We start from the raw sequence: 26004 nt of genomic DNA on the forward strand, positions 1-26004 counted from the left end.
ATTCTTGCTTTGCATCAGCACAACGGAATATAGTAGACACGAATACTATCTACCTCTTTGGTGACCCTCTATCCGGACTATCCTCTATCGGACTTTGCCGGCTTTACCTTGCACTAAACGTTATTCCCATATCGTGTATCTATACACTGTAAATGGCTCGATTGTAATCATGTATTGTCTTTCCGCTGACTGAGTAGCACATGACAAAGGCTTTTCGCTGTACCTCAGTACACGTGACAATAAACTGAACTGAACTGGACGAACCCTGTTCTTTGTCAACAGATGATTGACCGGATGTGTGTCAAAGTGCAGGATCATCTGAACTCGCTGAGGAACGTGACGGGAGACACAGTGCAGGAAGATGTGCGGCTGGCGGAGAACTTCATGAAGGATGCCAGAAACTCCAAAACAGTGAGGCCTTAAATTGTTTTACAGCTCAACGTGTTTACCAACGTATTTCACTCTAATGGTTATAGAGACATAGAGTCATAGAGCGTGGAAACAGGGCCTTCGGCCCAACTTGTCCACACCGACCAACGCCTCCCATCGACACCTGTCCCACCTGCCTGTGTTTGGCCCATATCCCTCTAAGCCTGTCCTATCCTTGCACCTTTTAGTTTAGTTTATCCCTTATGGGCCTGTCCCACTTAAGCGATTTTATGGGCGACTACATGCGACTGGCACAAAATATTTATCTTGAAAATTTTTCGACGACACTGGTGACAATTTTTGCTGCCGTAGGTTGACGGACGTATTTTCATGGGTTGTCACCAGGTATCGTAGGAGAATTCCATTAAAATTAGTCCCTGGCTGTTGCCTAAAGAGTCGCCTAAGTGGGACAGGCCCATAAGGCCCACTGGGTCCACGCCGACCAGCGATCCCCGCATAGTAACACTATTAACACTTAAAAATAGCGATGTCAGGGGATATGGGGAGAAGGCAGGAACGGGGTACTGATTGTGGATGATCAGCCATGATCACATGGAATGGCGGTGCTGGCTCGAAGGGCCGAATGGCCTACTCCTGCACCTATTGTCTATTGTCTATCCTACGCACACTAAAGACAATTTATACATTTATACCAAGCCAATTAACTTACGTACCTGTACATCTTTGGAGTGTGGGAGGAAACCGAAGATCTCGGAGAAAACCCAGGCGGTCACGGGGAGAATGTGTAAACTCCGTACAGACAGCACCCGTAGTCGGGATCCAACACGGGTCTCCGGCGCTGCAAGGCAGCAACTCTACTGCTGCGCCACCCTGCCGCCCTGTCCAAATGTTTCTTAGATATTAATGCAAAAGATATTAATGCACGAAATGTCTGCGTCAAGTCATTCAAAATGGCAACCCTGACAAGACAAGGTGAGCAAGGCATTTTCTGGATCACCAGAAAACATTAAAAGCAGGGAAGGTACTTAAACAGTGACTAAGCTAAGGAAAGCAGTCGAGGGGGAAAGAATTGAAAATATCGGTGCAAAGCTGGAATAGGCAAAAGCATCATAGCACAGTGAATTCAGCAACCTTGCTCTCTGCATCATGTTAGTCATAGAGTGACACAGGAGTGAAAAACAGTTCCATCAGCCCAACTTGCCCACACTGGCCATCTTTTCCCATCTACATTAGTCATAGAGTGATACAGCATGGAAACAGGCCCATCGGCCCAACTTGCCCACACCAACCAACATGTCCCATCTACACTAATCCCACCTGCCTGCATTGGGCCCTTATCCCTCTAAACCAGTCCTATCAATATCCTGTCTAAATGTTTCTTAAACATTGCGATAGTCCCAGCCTCTACTACTTCCTCTGGAAGCTCGTTCCATACGCCCACCACCCTGTGTATGAAAAAGTGACGCCAGGTTTCGCCTCACCTTAAACATAAACCTATGCCCTCAGGTTCTCGATGCCCCTATTCTGGACAAAATACTGCATTTGCCCAATCTATAATTTTGTACACTGCCTGCCTGCTTAATCTCTCAGAGGTAGACACAAAATGCTGGAGTAGCTCAGCGGGTGAGGCAGCATCTCTGGAGAGAAGGAATGGGCGACGTTTCAGGTCGAGACCCTTCTTCAGACTGAGTGTCGGGGGAGGGACAAGTGATAGAATGTAGGCGGAGACAGTAAGACTGGTGGGAGAACTGGGGAGGGGAAGGGGATGGAGAGGGAAAGCAAGGGTTAACTGAAATTGGAGAAGTCAATGTTCATACCGCTGGGGTGTAAACTACCCAAGTGAAATATGAGGTGCTCTTCCTCTAATTTGCGCTGGGCCTCACTCTGATGCAATGGAGGAGGCCCAGGACAGAAAGGTCAGATTGGGAATGGGAGGGGAGTTGAAGTGCTGGGCCACCGGGAGATCAGGTAGGTTAAGATGGACTGAGCGGAGGTGAAACGATCGCCGAGCCTGCGCTTGGTCTCACCGATGTAGAGAAGATGACTCCTGGAACAGCAGATACAGTAGATGAGGTTGGAGGAGGTGCAAGTGAACCTCTGCCTCACCTGGAAAGACATTGGAGGGCTTCCAGGTGTCAACTTCTCTACATCGGCGAGACCAAGCGCCGGCTCGGCGATCATTTCGCTGAACACGTCCACTCAGTCTGAAGAAGGATCTCGACCCAGAACATCGCCCATTCCTTCTCTCCAGAGATGCTGCCTGTCCCACTGAGTTACTCCGGCATTTTGTGCTCTATGTATTCCAGTAACAATATTGCTTTTTGCTTTCAGCTTCTGCCCAATCTTTACCACACTGGAGCTTCTTGGACGGGATTCAGCGGATCATCTAATCCCATCGAGGAGAAGCTGGAATCCATGGCCGGAGAGGTCACGCGCGTCGTGGACGAGCAGCTCAAGGTACCCGCACGTGACTGCTGTGTAAATCCACTCGCTATTGTATACATTATAGACACATATAAAATTCTTAAAGGATTGGACAGGGTAGATGCAGGAAAAATGTCTCCGATGTTGGGGAGTCCGGAACCAGGGGTCACAGAGTTTAAGAATAAGGGGTAGGCCATTTAGGACTGAGATGAGGGCCGAATGGCCTACTCCTGCACCTATTTTTCTATGTTTCTATCCGTAGAACAGTCCAGCACAGGAACGGACTATGGTAAATCTCTTAGTTTATTTTGTGAGATACAGCACGGAAACAGGCCCTTCGGCCCACTGAGGCTGCGCTGACCAGCGATCCCCGCACATTAACACTACCCTACAAACAATAGGGACGGTTTACACTTACACTGAAGAAGGGTTTACACTGAAGAAGGGTTTTGGCCCAATATTTTGCCTATTTCCTTTGCTCCATAGATAGAAAATAGGTGCAGGAGTAGGCCATTCGGCCCTTCGAGCCTGCACTGCCATTCAATATGATCATGGCTGATCATCCAACTCAGTATCATGTACCTGCCTTCTCTCCATACCCCCTGATCCCTTTAGCCACAAGGGCCACATTTAACTCCCTCTTAAATATAGCCAATGAACTGACCTCAGCTACCTTCTGTGGCAGAGAATTCCACAGATTTACCACTCTCTGTGTAAAAAAATATTTTCTCATCTCGGTCCTAAAAGACTTCCTTCTTATCCTTAAACTGTGACACCTTGTTCTGATGCTGCCCACCCGCTGAGTTTCTCCAGCACTTTTGTCTGCCTTACATTTACACCAAGTCAGTTAATCTACAAACTTGTGTTAGGAAAACAAAAATCCCGGAGAAAACGTACAGACTCACGGGGAGAACGTACAAACTCTGTGCAGGCTGCACCCGTAGTCGGGATTGAACCCGGGCCTCTCGCGCCGCAGCCACTTTACCGCTGCGCCATCGTGTCGCCCATGACGAAGCCCCTACACCATTCCTATAACGGGTCAACCAGAGTCAGTAGGAGAGTCTAGGACCAGAGATCACAGCCTGAGCATGGCTGATATATCTCTCCTTCCTAACCCCAATATAGTTTCAGTTGCAGTTTAGTTTATTGTCACGTGTACCGAGGTACAGTGAAAAGTTTTTGTTGCGTGCTAACCAGTCAGCGGAAAGACAATACACGATTACAATCATGCCGTCCACAGTGTACAGGGATAATTCACTGTCCACAGATACAAGGTGAGGGGGGAAAGATTGTGTAAGACTCTGAAGGGGTAACTTTGTCACGCAAAGGGTGGTTGGTGTATGGAACGAGCTGTTGGAGGAGGTCGTTGAGGCAGGGACTATCGGAACTTTTCAATTGGACAGGTACAGTACATGGATCGGACAGGTTTAGAGGGATATATGGGCCAAAAGCAGGCAGGTGGGACTAGTGTAGATGGGACATGTTGGCCGGTGTGGGCAAGTTGGGCTGAAGGGCCTGTTTCCACGCTGTATTGACTCCATAACCAGTCCAATATAGTCATCGAGTCAACATATGCAAGGTAAAGCCAGTAAAGTCCGATCAAAGATAGTTCGAGGGTGGACAAAAATGCTGGAGAAACTCAGGGGGGGAGGCAGCATCTATGGAGCGAAGGAATAGGTGACATTTCGAATCGAGACTCTTCTTCAGACCCACGAGGTTTCGGGTCGAGACCAATCTTCAGACTCACCCCTAGATGCTGCCTCACCTGCTGAGTTTCTCCACTATTTTGTTTAACTTCGATTTTTCCAGCATCTGCAGTTCTTTCTTAAACGTCTCTGCCTTAAATATATCCACTGACTTGGCCTCCACAGCCCTCTGTGGCAATGAGTTCCTCAGATTCACCGCCCTCCAACTGAAGAAATTCCTCTTCATCTCCTTCCTTAAGGAACATCCGGGTGTACGAGGTAGAGTGATGAGATTTTGATTGCTGTCCCCGTTCTGAGTTGTGCTTTGCGTCACAGATGATGTTGGAGTCCATGGTCGATGCTGCTGAAGGCCTCTGCCCACATGTGATGAGGAAAGCCCACCTACACCAGAGCTTAATCGAGGCCACCAGCGAGAAGGTGTGCATCCCGCGGGCCTTCATCAAGAACGTTCTGCTCGAGCAATCTGGCATTGACATCCTAAACAAAATTAGGTATTTATAAACTTTCATTTGTGCCCTGTACCATCTGTGTCTGTGTTACTGGGGTTACTGAACATCCCGCGGTCTAGGCATAAGCTCAGGGGCGACCGCGTCTTTGCGGTTGCAGCTCCTAGACTGTGGAACAGCATCCCTCTTCCCATCGGAACTGCCCCCTCCATCGACTACTTTAAGTCGAGAGTTAAAACTCATCTCTACTCTCAAGCCTTGCTGAGGGCTATATGTATGTATTTATGTATGTACTACCAATGTAAAGCACTTTGGCCAACGAGAGTTGTTTTTTAAATGTGCTACAGAAATAAAAGTGACTTAGAAACATAGAAATTAGGTGCAGGAGTAGGCCATTCGGCCCTTCGAGCCTGCACCGCCATTCAATATGATCATGGCTGATCATCCAACTCAGTATCCCGTACCTGCCTTCTCTCCATACCCTCTGATCCCCTTGGCCACAAGGGCCACATCTAACTCCCTCTTAACTATAGCCAATGAACTGGCCTCAGCTACCCTCTGTGGCAGAGAGTTCCAGAGATTCACCACTCTCTGTGTGAAAAAAGTTCTCCTCATCTCGGTTTTTTTAAGGATTTCCCCCTTATCCTTAAGCTGTGACCGCTTGTCCTGGACTTCCCCCACATCGGGAACAATCTTCCTGCATCTAGCCTGTCCAACCCCTTAAGAATTTTGTAAGTTTCTATAAGATCCCCTCTCAATCTTCTAAATTCTAGAGAGTATAAATTCAAGTCTATCCAGTCTTTCTTCATAAGACAGTCCTGACATCCCAGGAATCAGTCTGGTGAACCGTCTCTGCACTCCGTCTATGGCAATAATGTCCTTCCTCAGACTTGACTTGACTGTGTCATGCACAGGCGCGCTGGTGATAATGGGCCTGATGGAATCCTTCAGCGGGGCTCGAAAGGGTTCAGCGAAGATTTACCAGGACAGGTTTCATCGGCCTGACCTGCTGAGTTCCCTCCCCTCTCCCATCGGGCAAAAGATACAGAGGTGTGAAAACGCACTCCTCCAGATTCGGGGGACAGTTTCTTCCCAGCTGTTACCAGACAATTGAATCATAGAGTCATAGAGTGATACAGTGTGGAAACAGGCCCTTCGGCCCAACTCGCCCGCACCGGCCAACAATGTCCCAGCTACCCTAGCCACACTTGCCCGTGCTTGGTCAACATGCCCCCCAAACCTGTCCTATCCATGTACCTGTCTAAATGTTTCTTAAATGATGGGATAGTCCCAGCCTCAACTACCTCCTCTGGCAGCTTGTTCCATACACCACAACCAGAGAGGCCTACTCCTGCGCCTGTCTTCTGTATTTCTACGTCCATGAGACCACACCAACCAGCGATCCCCTCACATTAACACAAGCCCTACATGCACTGGGGACAATTCACACATATACCAAGTATACAAACCCAAGCCAATTAACCTATAAATCTGTACATCTTTGGCGTGTGGGTGGGATCCGAAGATCACGGAGAAAGCCCTCGCAGGTCACGGGGGGAACGTGCGAACTCCGTACAGACAGCACCCGTAGTCGGGATGGAACCCGGGTCTCTGACGCTGCAAGCGCTGTAAGGCAGCAACTCTGCCGCTGCGCCACCTTGACCGCCAAAACTATACTCTTTGCTTTCACCATTCCCTTCGGGATTAATTCCTAATTCTCACCTCTCTTTGCAGACGGAAGGGGAATAGGAGTGTCATAGAGTGATACAGTGTGGTTGCAATCTCCCACCCCAGTCATAGAGTGATACAATGTGGAAACAGGCCCTTCGGCCCAACTCGCCCACACCGGCCCACAATGTCCCAGCTACCCTAGTCTCACTTGCCTGCGCCTAGTCCGTAACCCTCCAAACCTGTCCTATCCATGTGATAAGTGATCATGAGTTTCAGTTAAAGGAGAACGAAGGCTGGAGAGGAATGCCTTGGTGTAAACATGTCATTGGAGGAGGGGATTGAGTTTTGACTGTTATATTTCTGTAATTCTCCCACAGTGAGGTGAAGCTTACGGTGGCGTCATTCCTGTCTGACCATATCGTCGACGAAATCTTGGAAGCACTGTTGTCCTCTCAAAACAAACTGGTAAGTGAGCAATCCTGGGATGTTGTCTTTATTCCCCATTTACTGAAATTTTGATGAGAGTTTTAGTTTTGGAAATTCAGCGCGGGTAACAGGCCCTTCGGCCCAACGGGTCCGCGCCGACCAGCGATCCCGCACACTAACACCATCCTGCACCCACTAGGTAGCAATGTTACAAAATTTTGAGATTTAAAAAATCAAGTCTGCAATTTATCCCATCAGATAAAGCATAACAATAAGTTTAATTTGACACCTAATTCACTTTCATATCTCAAGTATTAAAAAAGTTATGACCATTTTCATACTCGGAAATTAGCATCTTGTTCCCTATTGATTTTCAATGGGCATTACAAAAAAGCTGTGATCTTAGATAGTCAAAAGCACATTTCTTAAGGAAAGATTAACATTTTTAAATAGCCTAAGTGTCCAAAGATTATTCACAAATAATTCACAATATAACATGATTTTTATATCTAATTTACATTAATTTATAGGCCAAATGGAAGGAATTTAGTGTTCAATTGCTGTAAATAAATGCCCATTTAAATCGGTTTTCTAGTGGGTTTCTGTGAACGCGCAGGTTTAGAATGTTGACAGCGCGCTAGATTAGTGCCCTCAAATGCCGAGAAAAATACTGCGGGATATAAAAAGCCCAAAATGAGCTATTCGTTATAGATAATTATTATTATAGGGTTATATACATGCCCCATTTAATGTAAAAATAAGGTACATACCTTTAATTGTTTGCTTTATAAAACCCTGGGGCTGCGAAAGCTTGCGAACTGAACGAGAGCTTTTAAATTTATTATATCTACTATTCGAGGCCTATAAAACTAATAATAGCTTTTGGGACCGGGTCTTGCAGCGATTCTCCGTTAATGATTTACTAGGCTGAACATCTGCGATTGGAACAGCCTAGTAAAAATCGGGTTTTAAACCCGCCCCCTCCAAACAGCTCCAAAATCACACACAAGGGGTGGGGCAGATGCTCAGCCACGATTCAGGTAGGTTTTGTAACATACCTACACTAGGGACAATTTTAAATTTATACCAAGCCAACTAACCTGCAAACCTGCACGTCTTTGGAGTGTGGGAGGAAACCAAAGATCTGGTAGAAATCCCATGCGGGTCGCGGGGCGAACATACAAACTCCGTGCAGACGCCACCCGTAGTCGGGATCGAACCCGGGTCTCTGGCGCTGCATTAACTGCAAGACAGCAACTCTACCGCTGCGCCACCCTGACCGCCCTAATGATCGATACAATTACAACATTTGGACGGGCGGGGCTGGTGCCGGATTCGGTCGTCCCGCCGAGAACAAAGACGTACCTGGCGTGGGTCATATGGTCATCATTGAAAGGAGCAGAATTAGGTCATTCGGCCCATCAAGTCTACTCCGCCATTCAATCATGGCTGATCTATCTCTCCCTCCTAACCGCATACTCCTGCCTTCTCTCTGTAACCCCTGACACCTGTACTAATGACAAAATCTATCTATCTCTACCTCAAAAATATCCACTGACTTGGCCTCCACAGTCTTCTGTGGCAAAGAATTCCATATATTCACCACCCTGACCAAATAAATTACTCATCATCCCTTTCCTAACGGAACGTCCTTTAATTATGAGACTGTGACCTCTAGTCCTAGACTCTGCCGCCAGTGAAACATCCTCTCCACATCCACTCTATCCAAGCCTTTCACTATTGGGGGTGGGTAGGCGGCAAGAACAAAGTTCGGAACCATTGGAGACTAAATGGAACACTTTGTAACCTTGTAGACGCCCTGTACATGGTGCCACTTTGCATACCTTGTGAATGCAGAACGAAGAATTTCACTGTGACATTGTCACACGTGATAATAAAATGCTGTTCATTCATCCATTCAATGTTTGTGTCGGAGCAACATGAAGGATAACCAATAATTTTGATTATTAGGCAGGCTTGACGATCGTTTCGCCGAACACCTCCGCTCAGTCCACATTGACCAACCTGATCTCCCGGTGGCTCAGCACTTAAACTCCCCCTCCCTTTCCGAATCCGACCTTTCTGTCCTGGGCCTCCTCCATGGCCAGATTGAGTCCCAACTTAAATCAGAGGAGCAGCAGCATATTTCTCTTGGGTAGTTTACACCTCAGCGGTATGAACATTGACTACTTCAATTTCAGGTAGTCCCTGCTTTCTCCCTCTTTCCCCTCCACTTCCCAACTCTCCCACAGCCCACTGTCTCCACCTCTTCCTTTCTTCTTCCCGCCTCCCCCACCCCCACACATCAGACTGAAGAAGGGTCTCGACCCGAAAAGTCACCTCTTCCTTCAATCCATTGACGTTGCCTCACCCGCTGCATTTCTCCAGCATTTTTGTCTACCTTCGATTTTTCTAGCATCTGCAGTTCTTTCTTAAACATTTTGGTTATTAGTTCAGTCTTCGAGATGCGGTGATGTTACTGGCCCACTGAGTCCTCATCGACCAACGATCACCCCCATACACTAGTTCCATCCTACATACCCCGTGTGAGGCCTATGCTAAGAAATAGTAAATAAGTTATTTCTTACTATATTTCTCAGTAAGAAATTAAGAATTCATACTTTCTTAATTTCTTAGAAAGTAAGAAATGTTCACTGTTCCTTTGTCGGTCCATTTGACAATCGAACACTCTTGACTCTTGTAGATTGGCCAGAATACTGGGGATTGTATGCAGCTTTTTTTGTTTAGTTTAGAGACACAGCATGGAAACAGGCCCTTCGACCCACTTACACACTGTTATCCCACTTTCACATCCTATGTACCAGGGGCAATTTACAGAAGCCAAATTAAAAATCAATTTTTTTAAAGCAGAGATTGATTGAGGTATGATTTTAATTTTAATTGAATGAGGCCCCAGCCTTCTATCTCATGGAGTGTGATAGGGCTACCCTCACAAGTAGTGTAATTTAGAGATACATTTTGGAAACACGCCCTTCGAGTCCGGGTCGACCCATCCTTCACACTGCACACTAAAGGGCCTGTCCCACGATGCAAGTTTACTCAAGAGCTCTCCCGAGTTTTAAAAAAATCAAACTTGTGGTATTCTACGAACTCCTACGACCTTCCATGAGTATGTTCACGAGCTCCTACGAGTAAACAGTAACGACTTTTTTCATCACTAGTATTTTTTTTACTTGTGACGTTTTTTCAACGCTGTGAAAAATGTCCACGAGTAAAAAAATACTGGCCCCTAGTTACGGGCGCTCACCAACATGGCGCACCTATGGACCATTGCCTTGGCTCTGTCCTGAAGACGGTGGCTCAAATACTCACACTCGCTCGTCCCCGGCCTATTGACAACCCCGATCCCGACAGTGAAGCCCAGACACAGAAGGTGCGCCCGTGCCGGCGGCTTTGCGCAGGATGTGGTATGGTACGACAAATATTAGTACCAAACCACGACGTACATCCACTCCAAGCCAATTAACCTACAAACCTGCGCGTCTTTGGAGTGTGGGAGGAAACTGGGGAAAACCCACGCACAGTCAGAGGGAGAACGTACAAACTCCGTACAGACAGCACCAGTGGTCAGGATTGAACCGGGGTCTCCAGCTCTGTAAGGCAGCAACTCTATCGCTGTGCCACCGTGCTGATCCCGAGCCTGTATCCCTACCAGGGGCCACAGTGTGTGTAGGATAAAACTAGTGTACGGGGTGGTCGTTGGGCGGCGCGGATCGAACCCGGGTTTATGGCGCTGTGAGGCAGCAACTCTACCGCTGCGCCACCGTGCCGCCCCCCCGAGCCTGTATCCCTACACTAAACTAAACAGGGACAGCAAGGAATAATTTGCAGGCGGCATTACGTTTAGAAAAAAAAAACTTGGAGAAATAGGTGCAGGAGTAGGCCATTCGGCCCTTCGAGACAGTACTGCCATTCAACACGATCATGGCTGATCATCCAAATTCAGTACCCCGTTCCTGCTTTCTCCCCATATCCCTTAATTCCTTTAGCCCTAAGAGCTACATCTAACTCTCTCTTGAAAACATCCAGTGAATTGACTGACCCCCGCTGCCTTCTTGCCACAGATTCACAACACTCTGGCTGAAAAAGTTTTTCCTCGCCTCCGTCCTAAACGGCCTAAGCCCCTTGTTCTCAAACCGTGATTTTTTTTTTTTCCGTGATTGTGATATTTGTCTCCTGTTTGTCTCCCGCAACAGGCAAACCATCTGACCAAGCGCGGCAAACCGCTGCCCCGCCAGGAGTCGACGGAAATAGAGGTGCTGGAGGAGAAGACGGCGAAGCGGCTGGCCGTCACCGCCAACGAGCTGACGGAGCTGGAGAGGCTGGAGGAACTCGACACCTGCATGGTAAGCCGATGGATGCCCAGTCGAACCAAACCCTCTTGTACACTCTGTGCGGGAACGGACTGCAGACGCTGGTCTACGGTCCCAAAAACAATGGCGGCATTCTTACTTGCAGCAGCACGACAGTACATCTAAACATAATGCTCTTCTTCTTCTTTTGTGTGGCGTGCACAGCCTAAAGTTGTAGGACAAATTGTTCTATTTGATCTTCCGTTTGTGCTCGTCGAGTTGATTGCATTCGTCGAAACAGAGCGGACCACGTGACGGTTGCAATTTTCCACCCCACATAATGCTCTGTAAACAACACAAGAAATCACCCATTCCTTCTCTCCAGAGATGCTGCCTGTTATAGACAATAGACAATAGGTGCAGGAGAGGGCCATTCAGCCCTTCGAGCCAGCACCGCCATTCAATGTGATCATGGCTGATCATCCCCAATCAGTACCCCGTTCCTGCCTTCTCCCCATATCCCCTATCTCCGCTATCTTCAAGAGCCCTATCTAGCTCTCTCTTGAAAGTATCCATAGAACCGGCCTCCACCGCCCTCTGAGGCAGAGAATTCCACAGACTCACAACTCTCTGTGAGAAAAAGTGTTTCCTCATCTCCATGCTAAATGTCTTACCCCATATTCTTAAACTGTGGCTCCCGGTTCTGGACTTCCCCAACATCGGGAACATGTTTCCTGCCTCTAGCGTGTCCAAACCCTTAATAATCTTATATGTTTCAATAAGATGCCCTCTCATCCTTCTAAACTCCAGAAAGCCCAGCCGCTCCATTCTCTCAGCATATAACAGTTCCGCCATCCCGGGAATTAATCTTGTAAACCTACGCTGCACTCCCTTAATAGCAAGAATGTCCTTCCTCAAATTAGGGGACCAAAACTGCACACAATACTCCAGGTGTGGTCTCACTAGGGCCCTGTACAACTGCAGAAGGAGCTATTTGCTCCTATACTCAACTCAACTTAAACGTATGTCCTCTGGTTCTGGATAGTCCTTTCTTTGACTGGATAGCACACAACAAATCACTTTTAACAAATAAATCGGGAGCAAAACTAAACACCTGGAAGTGGCTTGTCAGACTTGATGTCATATGAAATGGTCGATAAGTCAGGATGCTTGGAGTGTCTTAGGTTAATGTTCACTTAAAATGCAGCCTCCTCTTGCAGCATCGATCAGCATGGCGATTCAATAAAATACGAGCTGCATTCAATTAACAATTTAAAACCCAAACTGTTGAATCACCTCAGAGCAAAAGTGGCGACATGAATGAAAATTGAGTGCAGTAATGAGAAAGCATCTGATATTCAATTAGCTAATCATTCTTGATCTGTGGTACTTTTAAACGAGTCCTTTTTTGAATGAGTCGTATCTTGTAACTCATAGAAATGTTTTTATTCTCTCTGAGAGAATCATTTAATGACTTAATGGAGTGGTGCAGAGTCACGCAAACAAAAGTAATCCCAAGTTGGTCCTTCAGTTGTGCTGTGTTAACCGTGACATTAATTAATTTGATCGTTGCGACCTGTTTGTGGTTTAGTTTAATTTGGTTTATTGCCACGTGTACCGAGGTGTAGTGAATAGTTGAGCTTTGATCAGAGATACAACGCGGAAACTGGCCCTTTGGCCCGCCGAGTCCGCGCCGACCTGCGATCCCCGTACACGAGCATTATCCCACACACACCAGGGACAATTTACAATTCATACCAAAGGCAATTAAACTGCAAACTTGTACGTCTTTGGAGTGCGGGAGGAAAACGGAGCACACGCAGAGCATGCAAACTCCTTACAGACAGTACCCCTAGTCAGGATTGAACCCGGGTGTCTGGCGCTGTGAGGCAGCACCTCTACTGCTGTGTCACCTTTTATTGATTGCGTGCTAAGCAGTCAGCAGAAAGTCTGTACATGATTACAGTCAACCCAGTTTACTTTAAAGGGAATAACGTTTAGTGCAAGATGAAGTCTGATTAAAGATAGTCCTAGGGTCTCCAATGAGGTAGATGGTAGGTGATCTCTCTAGTTGTCATATCTGCCTCTGCTTCCACCTCTGGCAGTGTGTTTCAGCCACCTTCCACTCTCTGTGTTTCGAAATAAAACTTGTCTTGCATTTCTCCTTTAAACTTTCCCCCTCTCACCTTAAAGTTTAGTTTAATAGTAAGATTAAACGAGTACTTACCAGTATGAAGTTTGATCTGTATTTTATGAGGAGTTACGGTGAGGTATTACGTGAAGACCCCAGCGCAGTGCGCATGTGCGGCATACTTCGAAGCAGCGGTGTGAAATCACAGGATAGACACAATATTTGAAGTAAGATAGTAAAGATCATGAGACATCAGTTTATTAGTTTGATCTATATATTGAGGGTGGGAGCGGCGGGCACGTAATACCTCACCGTAACTCCTCATAAAATACAGATCAAACTTCATACTGGTAAGTACTCGTTTAATCTTACTATTTTACTTCGGAGTCACGTGAGTGATTCCATGAAGACTTCAAAGTCTGTGATTTCAAACCGTGTAACAGTTTTTATTTCACTCACTGCCGAAGTTTTTGAGGGAGGAAGTGTTATCGTAATCAACCAGTGGATCTGCTTTCACAAGAAACAGAAAGGTATTTGTTAACAATAACAACATAAAGAGCTCCCCTGAGCTTAAATTAATATTGCAGTTTGTAATATTCTTCCTGCAATTAAATCAGGTTTATCAACGGTTTATAATAAAATTGTTCTGAACGTCGTTCCCTTGACCATTCTGCCGTATTGAGAATGTGGTCAACCGGGATGTCCATTCGTTCAGCCGCTGATACCAATGCTGCCCTAGTGGAATGGGATTAAAATGTATTATTATCTATTCCGGCAGCTTTCAGTACCTGTTTGAGCCACCTTGGAGTGGTTTGGCTCGTACCCCGTCTTGGGGTTTCTGTGGTTGACCCATAGGCTTTCCTCTCCCTCTAAGATTGTGGGTTGTGTCTATATATAGTAGTAGATGGGTCACCACACTCAACCTGGACTCTGGTGGGTAGGCCCGGAATCCCACCAGTTAATTGGGCGTTCCTGGTCCATATAGCCATATAACGATTACAGCACGGAAAACACAGGCGATCTCGACCCTACTAGTCCGTGCCGAACTCATAATCTCGCCTAGTCCCATATACCTGCGAGTTAGATTTACCAGACCTAGAATATGAACGTAATGCGTCTGGGGTAATCACCATGTTATCCAGTCTAGTCTTATGGAGTGACTGGACTCTGTGAGCGTGTACGAGAACCATAAGCATGAGCGTTTTTAACATAGATTGAGCAAGCTGAGGGATCTGGCTGGTGCCATTCTCTGAGATATGGGATCCCATGCTCTGCTGACATGCTGTTTTAGATAAGCAGATAAGGCGCTCCATGCTGTATTTACGGCACTGTAACTCGCCTTATAGTCATGGTGTAGATGTTCCAGGAACTCCAATACGTGAGTGGTTGAATAGTTCGTTGTCCCTGCGTCGTGGCAGTATTTTACCCATGTTAGCTTTTAGTGACTGTTCGCAGGGATGCCGACATGGTGGTAATGGTTCCTTTGGATAGTCCCAGTCCCTGGTAAGGTCTATTCAAACCCTGCACCCAGGAGTTTGATGTTTCCCTGGCATGGGTGGCTTGTGCCTGATACTGGGTTGAGTCAGCAACCATGGTCCACTAGGGAAATCCATAGGTGACTCGCCCACCGTGTCGTGATGAACTGGGAACCATGGCTGTGTAGGCCGGTCGGGCACGTTCAATACCTTGGAGACAGATCCCATCTGTATTGCGAAGTGCCCGTCTGATGAGGCAGAAGGGAGGAAGGCAAAGCAGAAATTCCCCCTTCCAGCGTGTAGGCATCTATCGCTGCTGCCTCTAATCTGGTTCCTAAGTCACATACATAGGTTACTGGTGATTCCGTCTTGTGCAACCAAATTGATATCTGGCTTTCAAACTGCTTAATACCTTTAGCAGATATTTTGGGTTTGACATCTATTCAATGTAATCATAAATTTTACCCCGTGACATGGTGTCTCCCACTGTGTTCTAGCTTCCTAGGACATAGGCAGCTGATAGTTAAAATGTCTTTTGACACACCATTGCCAGATTTGTTTGACCAATTTGTTGCACAATAATGATTATTATGCTCCCCATATGGTTGATATAAGCCACCACCATAGTATTATCAATCCGTAACCACATATGTACATGCTGCATTTGAAATGCATAAGTTTTTTAGCCCAATAGGCGATCACCAATCCCAAGTAGTTGATGCCCGGTATGTGTAGTAACGATGTTTGTGAATTGGTCCATCTGTTACCTGTGCTGGATATGGAGTTTAGTTGCTCCCCAGCCTAAAGTACTGGCATCGGTTTTTAATAACCAAGTTGGGATTGGTGATGATAATAGGGCTGAGAACTATGCCAAATATATGTCTGCCCACCACTTTAATTGTGATATAGCTTCAGTGGGTACATTCATGATTTGATTATAGTGACCCAAGTACCTTGGCAAAGTAACAGTCATATGGACGGAATTATTATTGAAGCCCAGATAATCCTTGGTAGTTAACGCTTCAATTCTGGTATATCTGGGCGTGGGATAAACCTCAGAGCTTTAGAGAGCTGTTTCGTAGCTAGAACTGCTGCCACAGCTAATTCCTTTGTTTCCCCTAATATGAGGATATCATCCAATATATGCCATGATTATGCTTGTTTTCTTAATATTTTCATGGCCATTTTTTAAATATTTATAGTAGTTTAGGGCTGAGGTTAGACCATAGGGAATGCTCTATGCTCCCATGGTTGCCCTAACCGGGATATCCATTATCCAGGTAAAATGTTTTAGGTATCTATAATGATCCTAGTGTATGGGTATAAGATAGTTAGCATCTTCCATATCAATGCTCCCCATAGGTATCCTTGGGAGATCAGATGTCTGGCAGTGACAAAAACCCGTCTCCATCTTAAAGTGTATATACTCAACAGATTTATTTAGTGATATTAGATCAATGATGATGCTACATTCACCATCTTTTGTAGTTTTGGTGAATATATTCGATACAAATTCCAATGGTTCATGTTTACTCCCATGATCCGTTTAGTAATGAGCCTTTCTAGTTCAGCTTGACCTTCTCACTTCTCTTTTCTTAGAGGGAGAAAATGCCCTTTGGGCGCATTGCTGAACTGGCAGTAATATGCCCAATTTGAATTCGTTTTTATCCTCTAATACTGTTGAGTATATTTTTAGTTATTAGCGACAGCATCCCATGCTTTATCAACAAGTGTAAATGCCCCCCCCCCCCCCCCCGCAGTTAGTAGAACACCCTTATTTAGTGTAGACTGGGAGGAACCAGACCACCTACCTCCATGTTTATTGTTTTTTCATGAAGGCCTAGTTTGCTGGTATGCTGGTGCTGTCGGTGGGGCGGCGCATTTTCCCATGGCTCCGCTCTGGGCCCCTGTCTAAAAGAACTTTGGGGGTAATGTGAAGCGGTCGCCAGGCTTTCACCAGTCCTTGTTTGATATTGCTGGTGGATGCCGAGGGGTGCTGCCAGCTGGGTGTTGGATGCGATGTCCTGCTCGTTCCATGGCCTGCCCTCATGAGGCGCACAGGTTTAGCTGCCTCTCTTCCCGCAGCAGCGGTTTGCATAGCCCCGTATGTTTGGGGTTGCGGGCAGGTCTATATGCACCATTGTTCAGTCGAGTATCCCAAATTTGGGAACATCTTAGGCGTCAGCACCCTGGTAGTGCAACGGGATAGTCTCATCCTGGGAGAACCACCTTGGTGATCATGGCGTCTCGCCTGCCAGGTGAGTATGATCCGTGGAAAAAACGAGCAAAGGCGGTAACATCTTGACCCTTCTGTTAGGAGCTTCAGAATTCGCTGCTTGTCTGCGAGTCTGCTGACCCAGCTGCCTGCGGATTTGCCTCTAGAAAGGCCTGCTCCTGCAGGGCTTTGTTGGGAAGATGGTCGCGTGGAGGAGCCATGTAGTGGCCCCCGACACCCAGTAGCTCTTCCTGATCCTGCTCCCCTGGCATACTGCTGTTCTCGTCCGCCTGCCCAGCGTTTAAGCCAGCCCAGCCCTGGCCTCCTTAGCTAGCCTCAAAAGAGGGAGCAAAAGGGTGTGCTATAAATTGGAGGAGGCATAGCTCAAACTCCGCTGTTGCATCAATCCCTCGTCCAGGGAGATGGCTAGTGCAATAGCACTGGGGTAGGAGTGTCAGCTCCCTTGGCATTCAGCCAGTGCCCCTTTTTTCCCTGGAGGTGAACTCCATGACCTCCTCTGGCTTGGGGAGACAGACATACTTATTTTTGCTGTCTCCAACCTGTTCCAGTTTTGGAGGAAGTTGGCTCCTGTAGAACCTGTTAAATTGGGAAGATTTTTATCTTACCTGTATGTAGAGGCTGCCTGCCGTTTTTCAGGCGGCATTGTAGCGGTTCCCGGGCGGCGATTCTCCTTGTCAGGAGTCTGCAGGGCTGCCGGTTGGGTTTTTAAACTTTACGCCGGTCCGCTGCTGTTCACCAAACAGCTGTTCAGCGGACCGGCATCAGCGCAGCTCCCTGTCTGCGGTCCGCAGCGTGTGCGGTCCCGTTAGCGCTTTTCCCCCTCCACTGTCGGCTCCTTCGCTGGAGTCGAAACGGGGGCCGCTGCCTCTCTACTTTGCTCCCCTGGAGCAAAAACCACAAGGCCCGATTAAGGTAAGTACTTACCTCACGTTCCTTGGATGCGGGAGCTGCCGACTCCCGCTGGCCGCGTTCTGCACAGCTGTGCGATTATGCCGCACATGCGCACTGCGCTGGGGTCTTCACGGAATCACTCACGTGACTCCGAAGTAAAATTTAGACTAGATACAGCACGGCAACAGGTCCTTTGGCCCACCAAGTCCGCACCAACCAGCGATCCCCGCACACAAACACTACCCTACACACACTAGGGGAAATTTACATTGATACCAAGCCAATTGACCTACACCTCCGCACGTCTTTGGAGTGTGGGAGGAAACCGAAGATCTCGGAGAAAACCCATGCAGGTCACGGGGAGAAGGTACAAACTCCGTACAGACAAGCACCAGTGGTCAGGATCGCACTGGGTCTCTGGCGCTGTAAGGTAGTAACTCTACCGCTGCGCCGCCGTGCTGCCCCTTATACTGTAAACCTGTAATATTTGACGTTACCACCCTGGGTAAATGACTGTCTGCCCTATCTGTGCTTCTGATAACTTGATCTACCACCATTTGATCGGCCTCCAACACTCCAGAGAACGCAGTCATAAGTTTGTCCAAACTCTCCTAATAGCTAAAGAAGATAATAAATTAACAGGAAAAAAAATCTTCATGTGCCGGATGAATTTGCTGCAGGCGAGGAGAGAGATAGCTGCTTAAATCATGTCATAAGGTCATAAGAAAGAGGAGTTGAATTTGGCCATTCAGCCCATCAAGTCTACTCCGCCATTCAATCATGGCTGATCTATCTCGTCCTCCTAACCTCATTCTCCTGCCTTCTCCCCATAACCTCTGACACCCGTACAAATCAAGAATTTTTAAGGCAGATTTCTCTGCCTTAAAAATATCCACTGACTTGGCCTCCAAAGCCTCTTGTGGCAAAGAAATCCACTGATTCACCACCCTCTAACTGGAGAAATTCCTCCTCATCTCCTTCCTAAAATAACGTCCTTTAATTCTGAGGCTGTTAGCCTATTCGGCCCATCATGTCTACTCCGCCATTCAATCATGGTCGATCTATCTGACCCTCTCAACCCCATTCTCCTGCCTTCTCCCCAGGAGTAGGCCATTCGGTGAAGGGCCGAATGGCCTATTCCTGCACCTATTTTCTATGTTTCTATAACCCCGACACCAGTACTAATCAAGTCAATCTCCGCCTTAAAAATATCCACTGACTTGGCCTCCACAGCTTTCTGTGGCAATGAATTCCACAGATTCACCACCCTCTGACTAAATAAATGTCTCCTCATCCCCTTCCTAAAAGAATGTCCTTTAATTCTGAGGCTATGTGCCCTCTGGTCCCAGACTCTCCCACTAGTGGAAACATCCTCTCCACATTCACTCGATGCAAGCCTTTTACTATTCATTGTTCAGAGTTGAGCCCGAGAGTTGATTGGCACGTCATTAACTGGGAGCTTGCATTTGTATGTATGAATGGCAAATTTAATAAGCAATTACTGTGCAAATCCAACGTCCATGAACGTGACTGCGAGGTTGAGGGGCAAGGCGGTATTTATGTGCGGCTGCAGTAAATTGCTTGAATTGAAACACATTACGTTTTAGTTTAAATAATACTCTTTAATTCTGCAGTCGCTTGAATAATCTGCTTCCTGACAGGCAAATTAGCGGTCTGTCAATAGCAGCCTCGTGCTAATCTACTGGAAGTGTGTTTTGAAGACGTGGAAGGCTGCGAGATGCTGGAAAATATATGCTTGTCACTGAGATAGACTGCTTGAAGTTAAATTCTCTGTCATTTGACCAAATAAGGTTTCGCTTAGAGTTGAGAGTCTCTCTCCGTCCCTCCCCCTTCCCAGTTCTCCGACCAGTGTGTCTGGCTCCGACCATATTTAATCTCTGTTTGCTTTGTTGTTACCTACCCTCAGTTAACAATGAACTGCACTACATTTCCTTGGTCTGGAGAAGGGTCTCGACCTGCAACGTCACCCATCCCTTCTCTCCGGAGATGCTGCCTGTCCCACTGAGTTACTCCAGCATTTTGTGTCCATCTTCGGTTTAAACCAGCATCTGCAGTTCCTTCATACACAGCTTCTCTTTATTCACATGACTGAGATGAGGAAAATCTTTTTCACCCAGAGAGTTGTGAATCTGTGGAATTCTCTGCCACTGGAGGTGGTGGAGGCCAATTCACTGGATCATTTCAAGAGAGAGTTAAGGGCCTGTCCCACCAGCATGCGACTGCATGCGTCTAGCGCGACCAAACGTGGTGGCTTGAGGTATACGGCCTTGTGGGGCAAGTCCCACTTCCAACTGCGGAGCCGTCTGGAGTTGTGCAAGGCTGGTCCCAACATCATACTCACCAATCAGCTGGGCAGAAGGCGGGCCGACTGAATTTGGACGTCGCACGGCGCTCCATTCTATTAGCATATGACTTCAAGAGAGATTCAGATTTAGCTCTTAGGGCTAACGGAATCAAGGGATATTGGGAGAAAGCAGGAACGCGGTACTGATTTTGGATGATCAGCCATGACCATATTGAATAGTCCCTCAATAGCAAGAATATCCTTCCTCAAATTCGGTGACCAAAACTGCACACAATACTCGCGGTGTGTCTCACTAGGGCTCTGTACAACTGCAGAAGGACCTCTTTGCTCCTATATTCGATTCCTCTTGTTATAAAGACCAACATGCCATTCGTTTTCTTCACTGCCTGCTGTACCTGCATGCTTACTTTCATAGACTGATGCACAAGGACCCCCAGATCCCGTTGTACTTCCCCTTTTCCCAATTTGACGCTATTTAGATAAATGGCCTACTCTACTGCAGCCTACATTTATCTATTGTCTAATGCATGCCCAAACCTGAAGGTAGTCACGCAAAATAGCTGGACAGTTCAACTCAGCGGGGCAGGAAGTGACGTGCGGTCGCTCTTGGAGAAGCAAGGAAATCGGTGTATACATGTTCTCCAGAGATGCTGCCTGAAGAATAGGTCCCAACCCGGAGTGCTTTTTAGAGATACGGGAAACAAACCCTGACAATGAAGGGTCTTTTACGACCAATTAAAGTCTACCTCGGTTTCTCTGGAAGCTTTCAGAGATTAGCTAGACCTCTTGAAGATAGCGGAGTCATGGGGATATGGGGAGAAGGCAGGAACGGGGTGCTGATTGTGGATGATCAGCCATGATCACATTGAATGTCAGTGCCGGCTCGAAGGGCCGAATGACCGACTCCTGCACCTATTGTCTATTGTCTAACCTGCAAACCTGAAGGTAGACGCAAAACGCTGGAGTAACTCAGCGGGGCAGGCAGTGTCTCTGGAGAAAAGGAATAGGTGATGTTTTGGGTCGGGACCCTTTTTCGGGGTCTGATGAAGGGTCTCGACCTGAAAAGTCACCTCTTCCTTCTCTCCAGAGATGCTGCCTGGCCCGCTGAGTTACCCCAGCATTTTCTGCGTATCTTTGGTGTAAACCAGCATCTGCAGTTCCTTCATACACACATAACCCATTACGCCTTTAGAGTATGGGAAGAAAACGGAGCAGCCGGAGAAAACACATGGTCACACCAACGTACAGACTCCGTACAGACAGCACCCGCGATCAGGGTCGAACCCGGGTCTCCGGCGTTGTGAGGCAGCAGCTGCGTCGTTTACGTCACCGATCCACGCCCTCCAAAAAATGCCGCCTGACCCGCTGAGCTACTCCAGCACTTTGTGTCCTTTCATGGAACCGAACGTGGTTGAAATGTTTTAGACAGCGTAGTTGCTGCAGCTTAATCTGGGCCGGCAAACCCTCTTTGTCGTCTGTAGGAAGGAACTGCAGATGCTGGTTTAAACCGAAGACAGACACGCAAAGCTGGAATAACTCAGCGGGCCAGGCAGCATCTCTGGAGAGAAAGGAATGGGAAACGTCATCCATTCTTTTCTCTCCAGAGATGCTGCCTGTCCCACTAAGTAATGGGCCTGTCCCACTTACGTGACTTTTACGGCGACTGCCGGCACCCGTCATAGGTCGTTGCAGGTCGTTGCAGGTCACCGAAAATATTCAACATGTTGAAAACCCAGCGGCGACCAGAAAGACGCTACGACTCTTTGGGCGACTGAGGAGACGACTCACGACCATACAGGCGACTCCATGGCAACATGTCGCGGGGTGAAGCCTGTAAGGTCGTGAGTAGTCGCCCAATGAGTCGTTCCTTGTTCTGGTCACCGCTGGATTTTCAACATGTGCAAAATCTTTGCCAACCTGCAACGACCTATGACGGGGGGCCGGCAGTCGCCGAAAAAGTCGCGTAAGTGGGACAGGCCCATTATTTACTCCAGCTTTTTGTGTCTATCCACTTTGTAGTTTGTTGCCCGTTCTGCAGCATCTCAAGCTTTGAATGTTAAATAATCATGTGCTGGTGACCCTATCTTTCTGAAATACAACTGCATATTTATCATGTCTCTTCTTTCTTCATCTTCTGATCTCTCCCTTTGCTGCATGGAGACTCTCTGCTGTACCAGTGTAAGTATTCCTCTGCCCACTCTTGGCTTCTCGATTATTCACTTTGGTTTGCTTATTGAATTGTGTGCGACTCAAGGGCCTGTCCCACTTTTTTTCTCGCCGATTGCCGGCAAAAGCTTTTGAACATTTCAAGAATCCAGCGGCGACTAAAAAAATGTTGCGACACTTGGAAAAAACACAGCGCGTCAATACGTCATCTCATCAGTCAATGATGCCGGCAGTCGCTGCAAAAGTCGCCGTGGGACAGGCCCTTCAGTATCAACTCTAATGTCCTTTGATTAAGAGCTGGAACTGATACATATGATGCATGTGTTAACTGATTGTTCAAGTTTGCTTTTCAATGGTTGAATGGTTCTTCAATATCGGGTGTTGTTGAGTTGAGTTTACTGGCATGTGCACTGAGGTACAGTGAAAAGCTTTTCATAGGTTCGTATGTGATAGCAGCAGAATTAGGCCATTCGGCCCATCAAGTCTACTCTGCCATTCAATCATGGCTGGTCTATCTTTCCCTCTCAACCCCATTCTCCTGCCTTCTGCCCTGACACCCGTACTAATCAAGAATCTTTCTATCTCCACCTTAAAAATATCCATTGACTCGGCTTTCACGCAGAGAGTTGTGCGTCTGAGGAATTCTCTGCCTCAGAGGGCGGTGGAGGCCGGTTCTCTGGATACTTTCAAGAGAGAGCTAGATAGGGCTCTTGAAGATAGCGGAGTCAGGGGATATGGGGAGAAGGCAGGAACGGGGTACTAATTGTGGGTGGTCAGCCATGATCACATTGAATGGCGGTGCTGGCTCAAAGGGCCGAACGACCTACTCCTGCACCTACTGTCCATTGACTATTGTCCAGAGCCTTCTGTGGCAATGAATTCCACCGATTCACCACCCTCTGAAATAAATTCCTCCTCATATCCTTCCTAAAAGAAAGTCCTTTAATTCTGAGGTTGTGATACGACCTCATCCACTAGTGGAAACAACCTCTCCATATCAACTCTATCTAGGCCTTCCACTCTACTGTAAGTTTCAATGAGGTCCCCCCCTCAACCTTCTAAACTCCAGCGAGTACAGGCCCAGTGCCGTCAAACGCTCATCATATGCTAACCTACTCATTCCTGGGATCATTCTTGTAAACCTCCTCTGGACCCTCTCCAGAGCCTCAGATATGGGGCCCAAATTTGCTCACAGTACACCATGTGTGTAGGATAGTGCCAGTGTGCGGTGATCGTCGGGTAGCGTGGACTCGGCGTGTTTCCGCGCTGTATCTCTAAACTATACTAGTTTAAGTCTTAAGTCTAAAGCCTTCTCTGAAGGTGCGGAAACTGTGCCTCTGCTTTTTCACTGTGTGCAATTAGATTTTCTATTAGGCTAAAGACTTGGCCTGAGGAGGTAATAGTGTGAGATACATTCCATGTGCCTCATTCTACATTCTTCACATCAGTTCTGGACCTGCAGCAGCGTGGCTGCATGTTTCAGCTTGTACCCTCAGCAGCCACATAACTCAGTGGAATTCTCTGCCACAGAAGCCAGTGGAGGCCAATTCACTGGATGTTTTCAAGTGAGAGTTAGATTTAGCTCTGAGGACTGACGCAATCAAAGAATATGGGGGAAAAAGCAGGATCGGGGTGCTGATTCTGGATGATCAGCTGCGATCATAATGCATGGCGATGCTGGTTGGAAGGGCTGAATGGCCCAATCCTGCACATATTTTAGACAATAGACAATAGGTGCAGGAGTAGGCCATTCGGCCCTTCGAGCCAATGTGATCATGGCTGATCATCCACAATCAGTACCCCGTTCCTGCCTTCTCCTCATATCCCCTGACTCCGCTATCTTAAGAGCCCTATCTAACCTTTCCCTCTTCCCGGACTCTCAGTCTGAAGAGGGATCACCTATCCTTGTTCTCCAGGGATTATGCCTGACCCACTGTGTTCCTCCAGCATTTTTGAGTCCCAGCTGATAGGGAACTGCAGATGCTGGTTTTTTTTAAAATACACAAAGTGCTGGAATAATTCAGCAGCATCACAGGAGGACTTGGAGAGGCAATATTTCAGTTTGGGACACTTCACACTGATTGTAGTAGGGGGAGAGAAAGATGGAAAGGAGAAAAGGTCGGGACAATGCAGGGCACTTTAGACTTTACTTTCAACTTCAGCACATCTAGGAAGCGCCAACTAGCGATCACCCCGTACACTAGCATTATCCTACACACACGAGGGATAATTTACAATGTTACCGAAGCCAATAAATCTACAAACCTGTGCGGCTTTGGAGTGTGGGAGGAAACCGGAGCACCCGGGGAAAACCACACGGTCACGCGGGGAGCGTACAAACTCCGTACAGACAGCATCCGTAGTCAGGATCGAACCCGGGTCTCCGGCGCAGTGAGGCAGCAACTCTACCGCTGCTCCACCGTGTTAGCGTGAAATAACTATTGTTCAGCTAATGATGTCTTATTATACCTTTGGTGCAGGCAATCTTCTTTGGAATTGAGGGCGGTGAATCTGTGGAATTCATTGCCACACAGACGGCTGTGGAGGCCAAGTCAATGGCATATGTTTAAGGCGGAGATTGACAGATTCTTGATTAGTGCGTGTGCCAGGGGTTATGGTGAGAAGGCAGGAGAATGGGGTTTGGAGGGAAAGATCGATCAGACATGATTGAATGGCGGAGTTGACTCGATGGGCCGAATGGCCTAATTCTGCTCCCAGAACCTATATGAATGATACAGCTGTGACTATGCAAGGCTCTGGAGATAAAATGCAGGAAGGAACTGCAGATGCTGGTTTACACCGAAGATAGTAACTCAGCGGGACAGGCAGCATGTCTGGTTAGAAGCAATGGGTGACAGTTCGGGTCGGGAAGGGTCTGGGCCTGAACCGTCACCCATTCCTTCTCTCCAGAGATGCCGCTTGTCCCGTCGAGTTACTCCAGCACTTTGTGTCTACGGTGTAAACCAGCATCTGCAGTTCCTTCCTACATGCCATAGTTCAGCACTGTTGTGGTAAGATGGTTAGGTGGGATGAAATAATATTGATCTGTGAATGATTAACCAGACTTATGTTTTATGCGGCAGATGACTCCCAAGTCGAAGAGGAAAAGTATCCACAGCCGCATGCTCCGGCCTGTATCCAGAGCTTTTGGTAAACGAATCTTCATGTCTTTACTTTCATCTGGAATCTGATCAATTAAGCCCTAAGCAGCCCGCTGTTCCTTTTCAGGTGAGGCAGAGGTTCACTAGCATCTAGGGTTGCCAACTTTCTCACTCCCGAATAAGGGACAAAAGGTCAAAATAAGGGACAAATTCCCAACGGCAATTCGTTGACCGACTCGGCCGTGGCTGGGTGAATGATGAGTTGGCCCCGGGTGCTGGACTGCACACAAAGCCCAGCCGGC

The 26004-nt window shown here is 47.4% G+C and overlaps 1 protein-coding gene across 4 annotated transcripts in view; it reads left to right on the plus strand.

The window, feature by feature from the left end:
• LOC129708531 (F-actin-uncapping protein LRRC16A-like) overlaps nucleotides 1-26004 on the plus strand; it is a 301981-nt gene that overhangs the window by 232445 nt on the left and 43532 nt on the right. For 3 of the 4 annotated variants that reach the window (XM_055654335.1, XM_055654351.1, XM_055654347.1), the window contains exons 25-31: nucleotides 283-411; nucleotides 2722-2847; nucleotides 4836-5011; nucleotides 7015-7102; nucleotides 11281-11430; nucleotides 22596-22613; nucleotides 25685-25751. In XM_055654335.1, the coding sequence (XP_055510310.1) occupies nucleotides 283-411; nucleotides 2722-2847; nucleotides 4836-5011; nucleotides 7015-7102; nucleotides 11281-11430; nucleotides 22596-22613; nucleotides 25685-25751 (754 nt within the window). The remainder of the gene's footprint in view (nucleotides 1-282; nucleotides 412-2721; nucleotides 2848-4835; nucleotides 5012-7014; nucleotides 7103-11280; nucleotides 11431-22595; nucleotides 22614-25684; nucleotides 25752-26004) is intronic. The other variant, XM_055654341.1, reaches the window with a different exon arrangement.

This window comes from Leucoraja erinacea, chromosome 2 (genome assembly GCF_028641065.1).
Source record: "Leucoraja erinacea ecotype New England chromosome 2, Leri_hhj_1, whole genome shotgun sequence".
In the NCBI taxonomy this organism is placed as follows: domain Eukaryota; kingdom Metazoa; phylum Chordata; class Chondrichthyes; order Rajiformes; family Rajidae; genus Leucoraja; species Leucoraja erinaceus.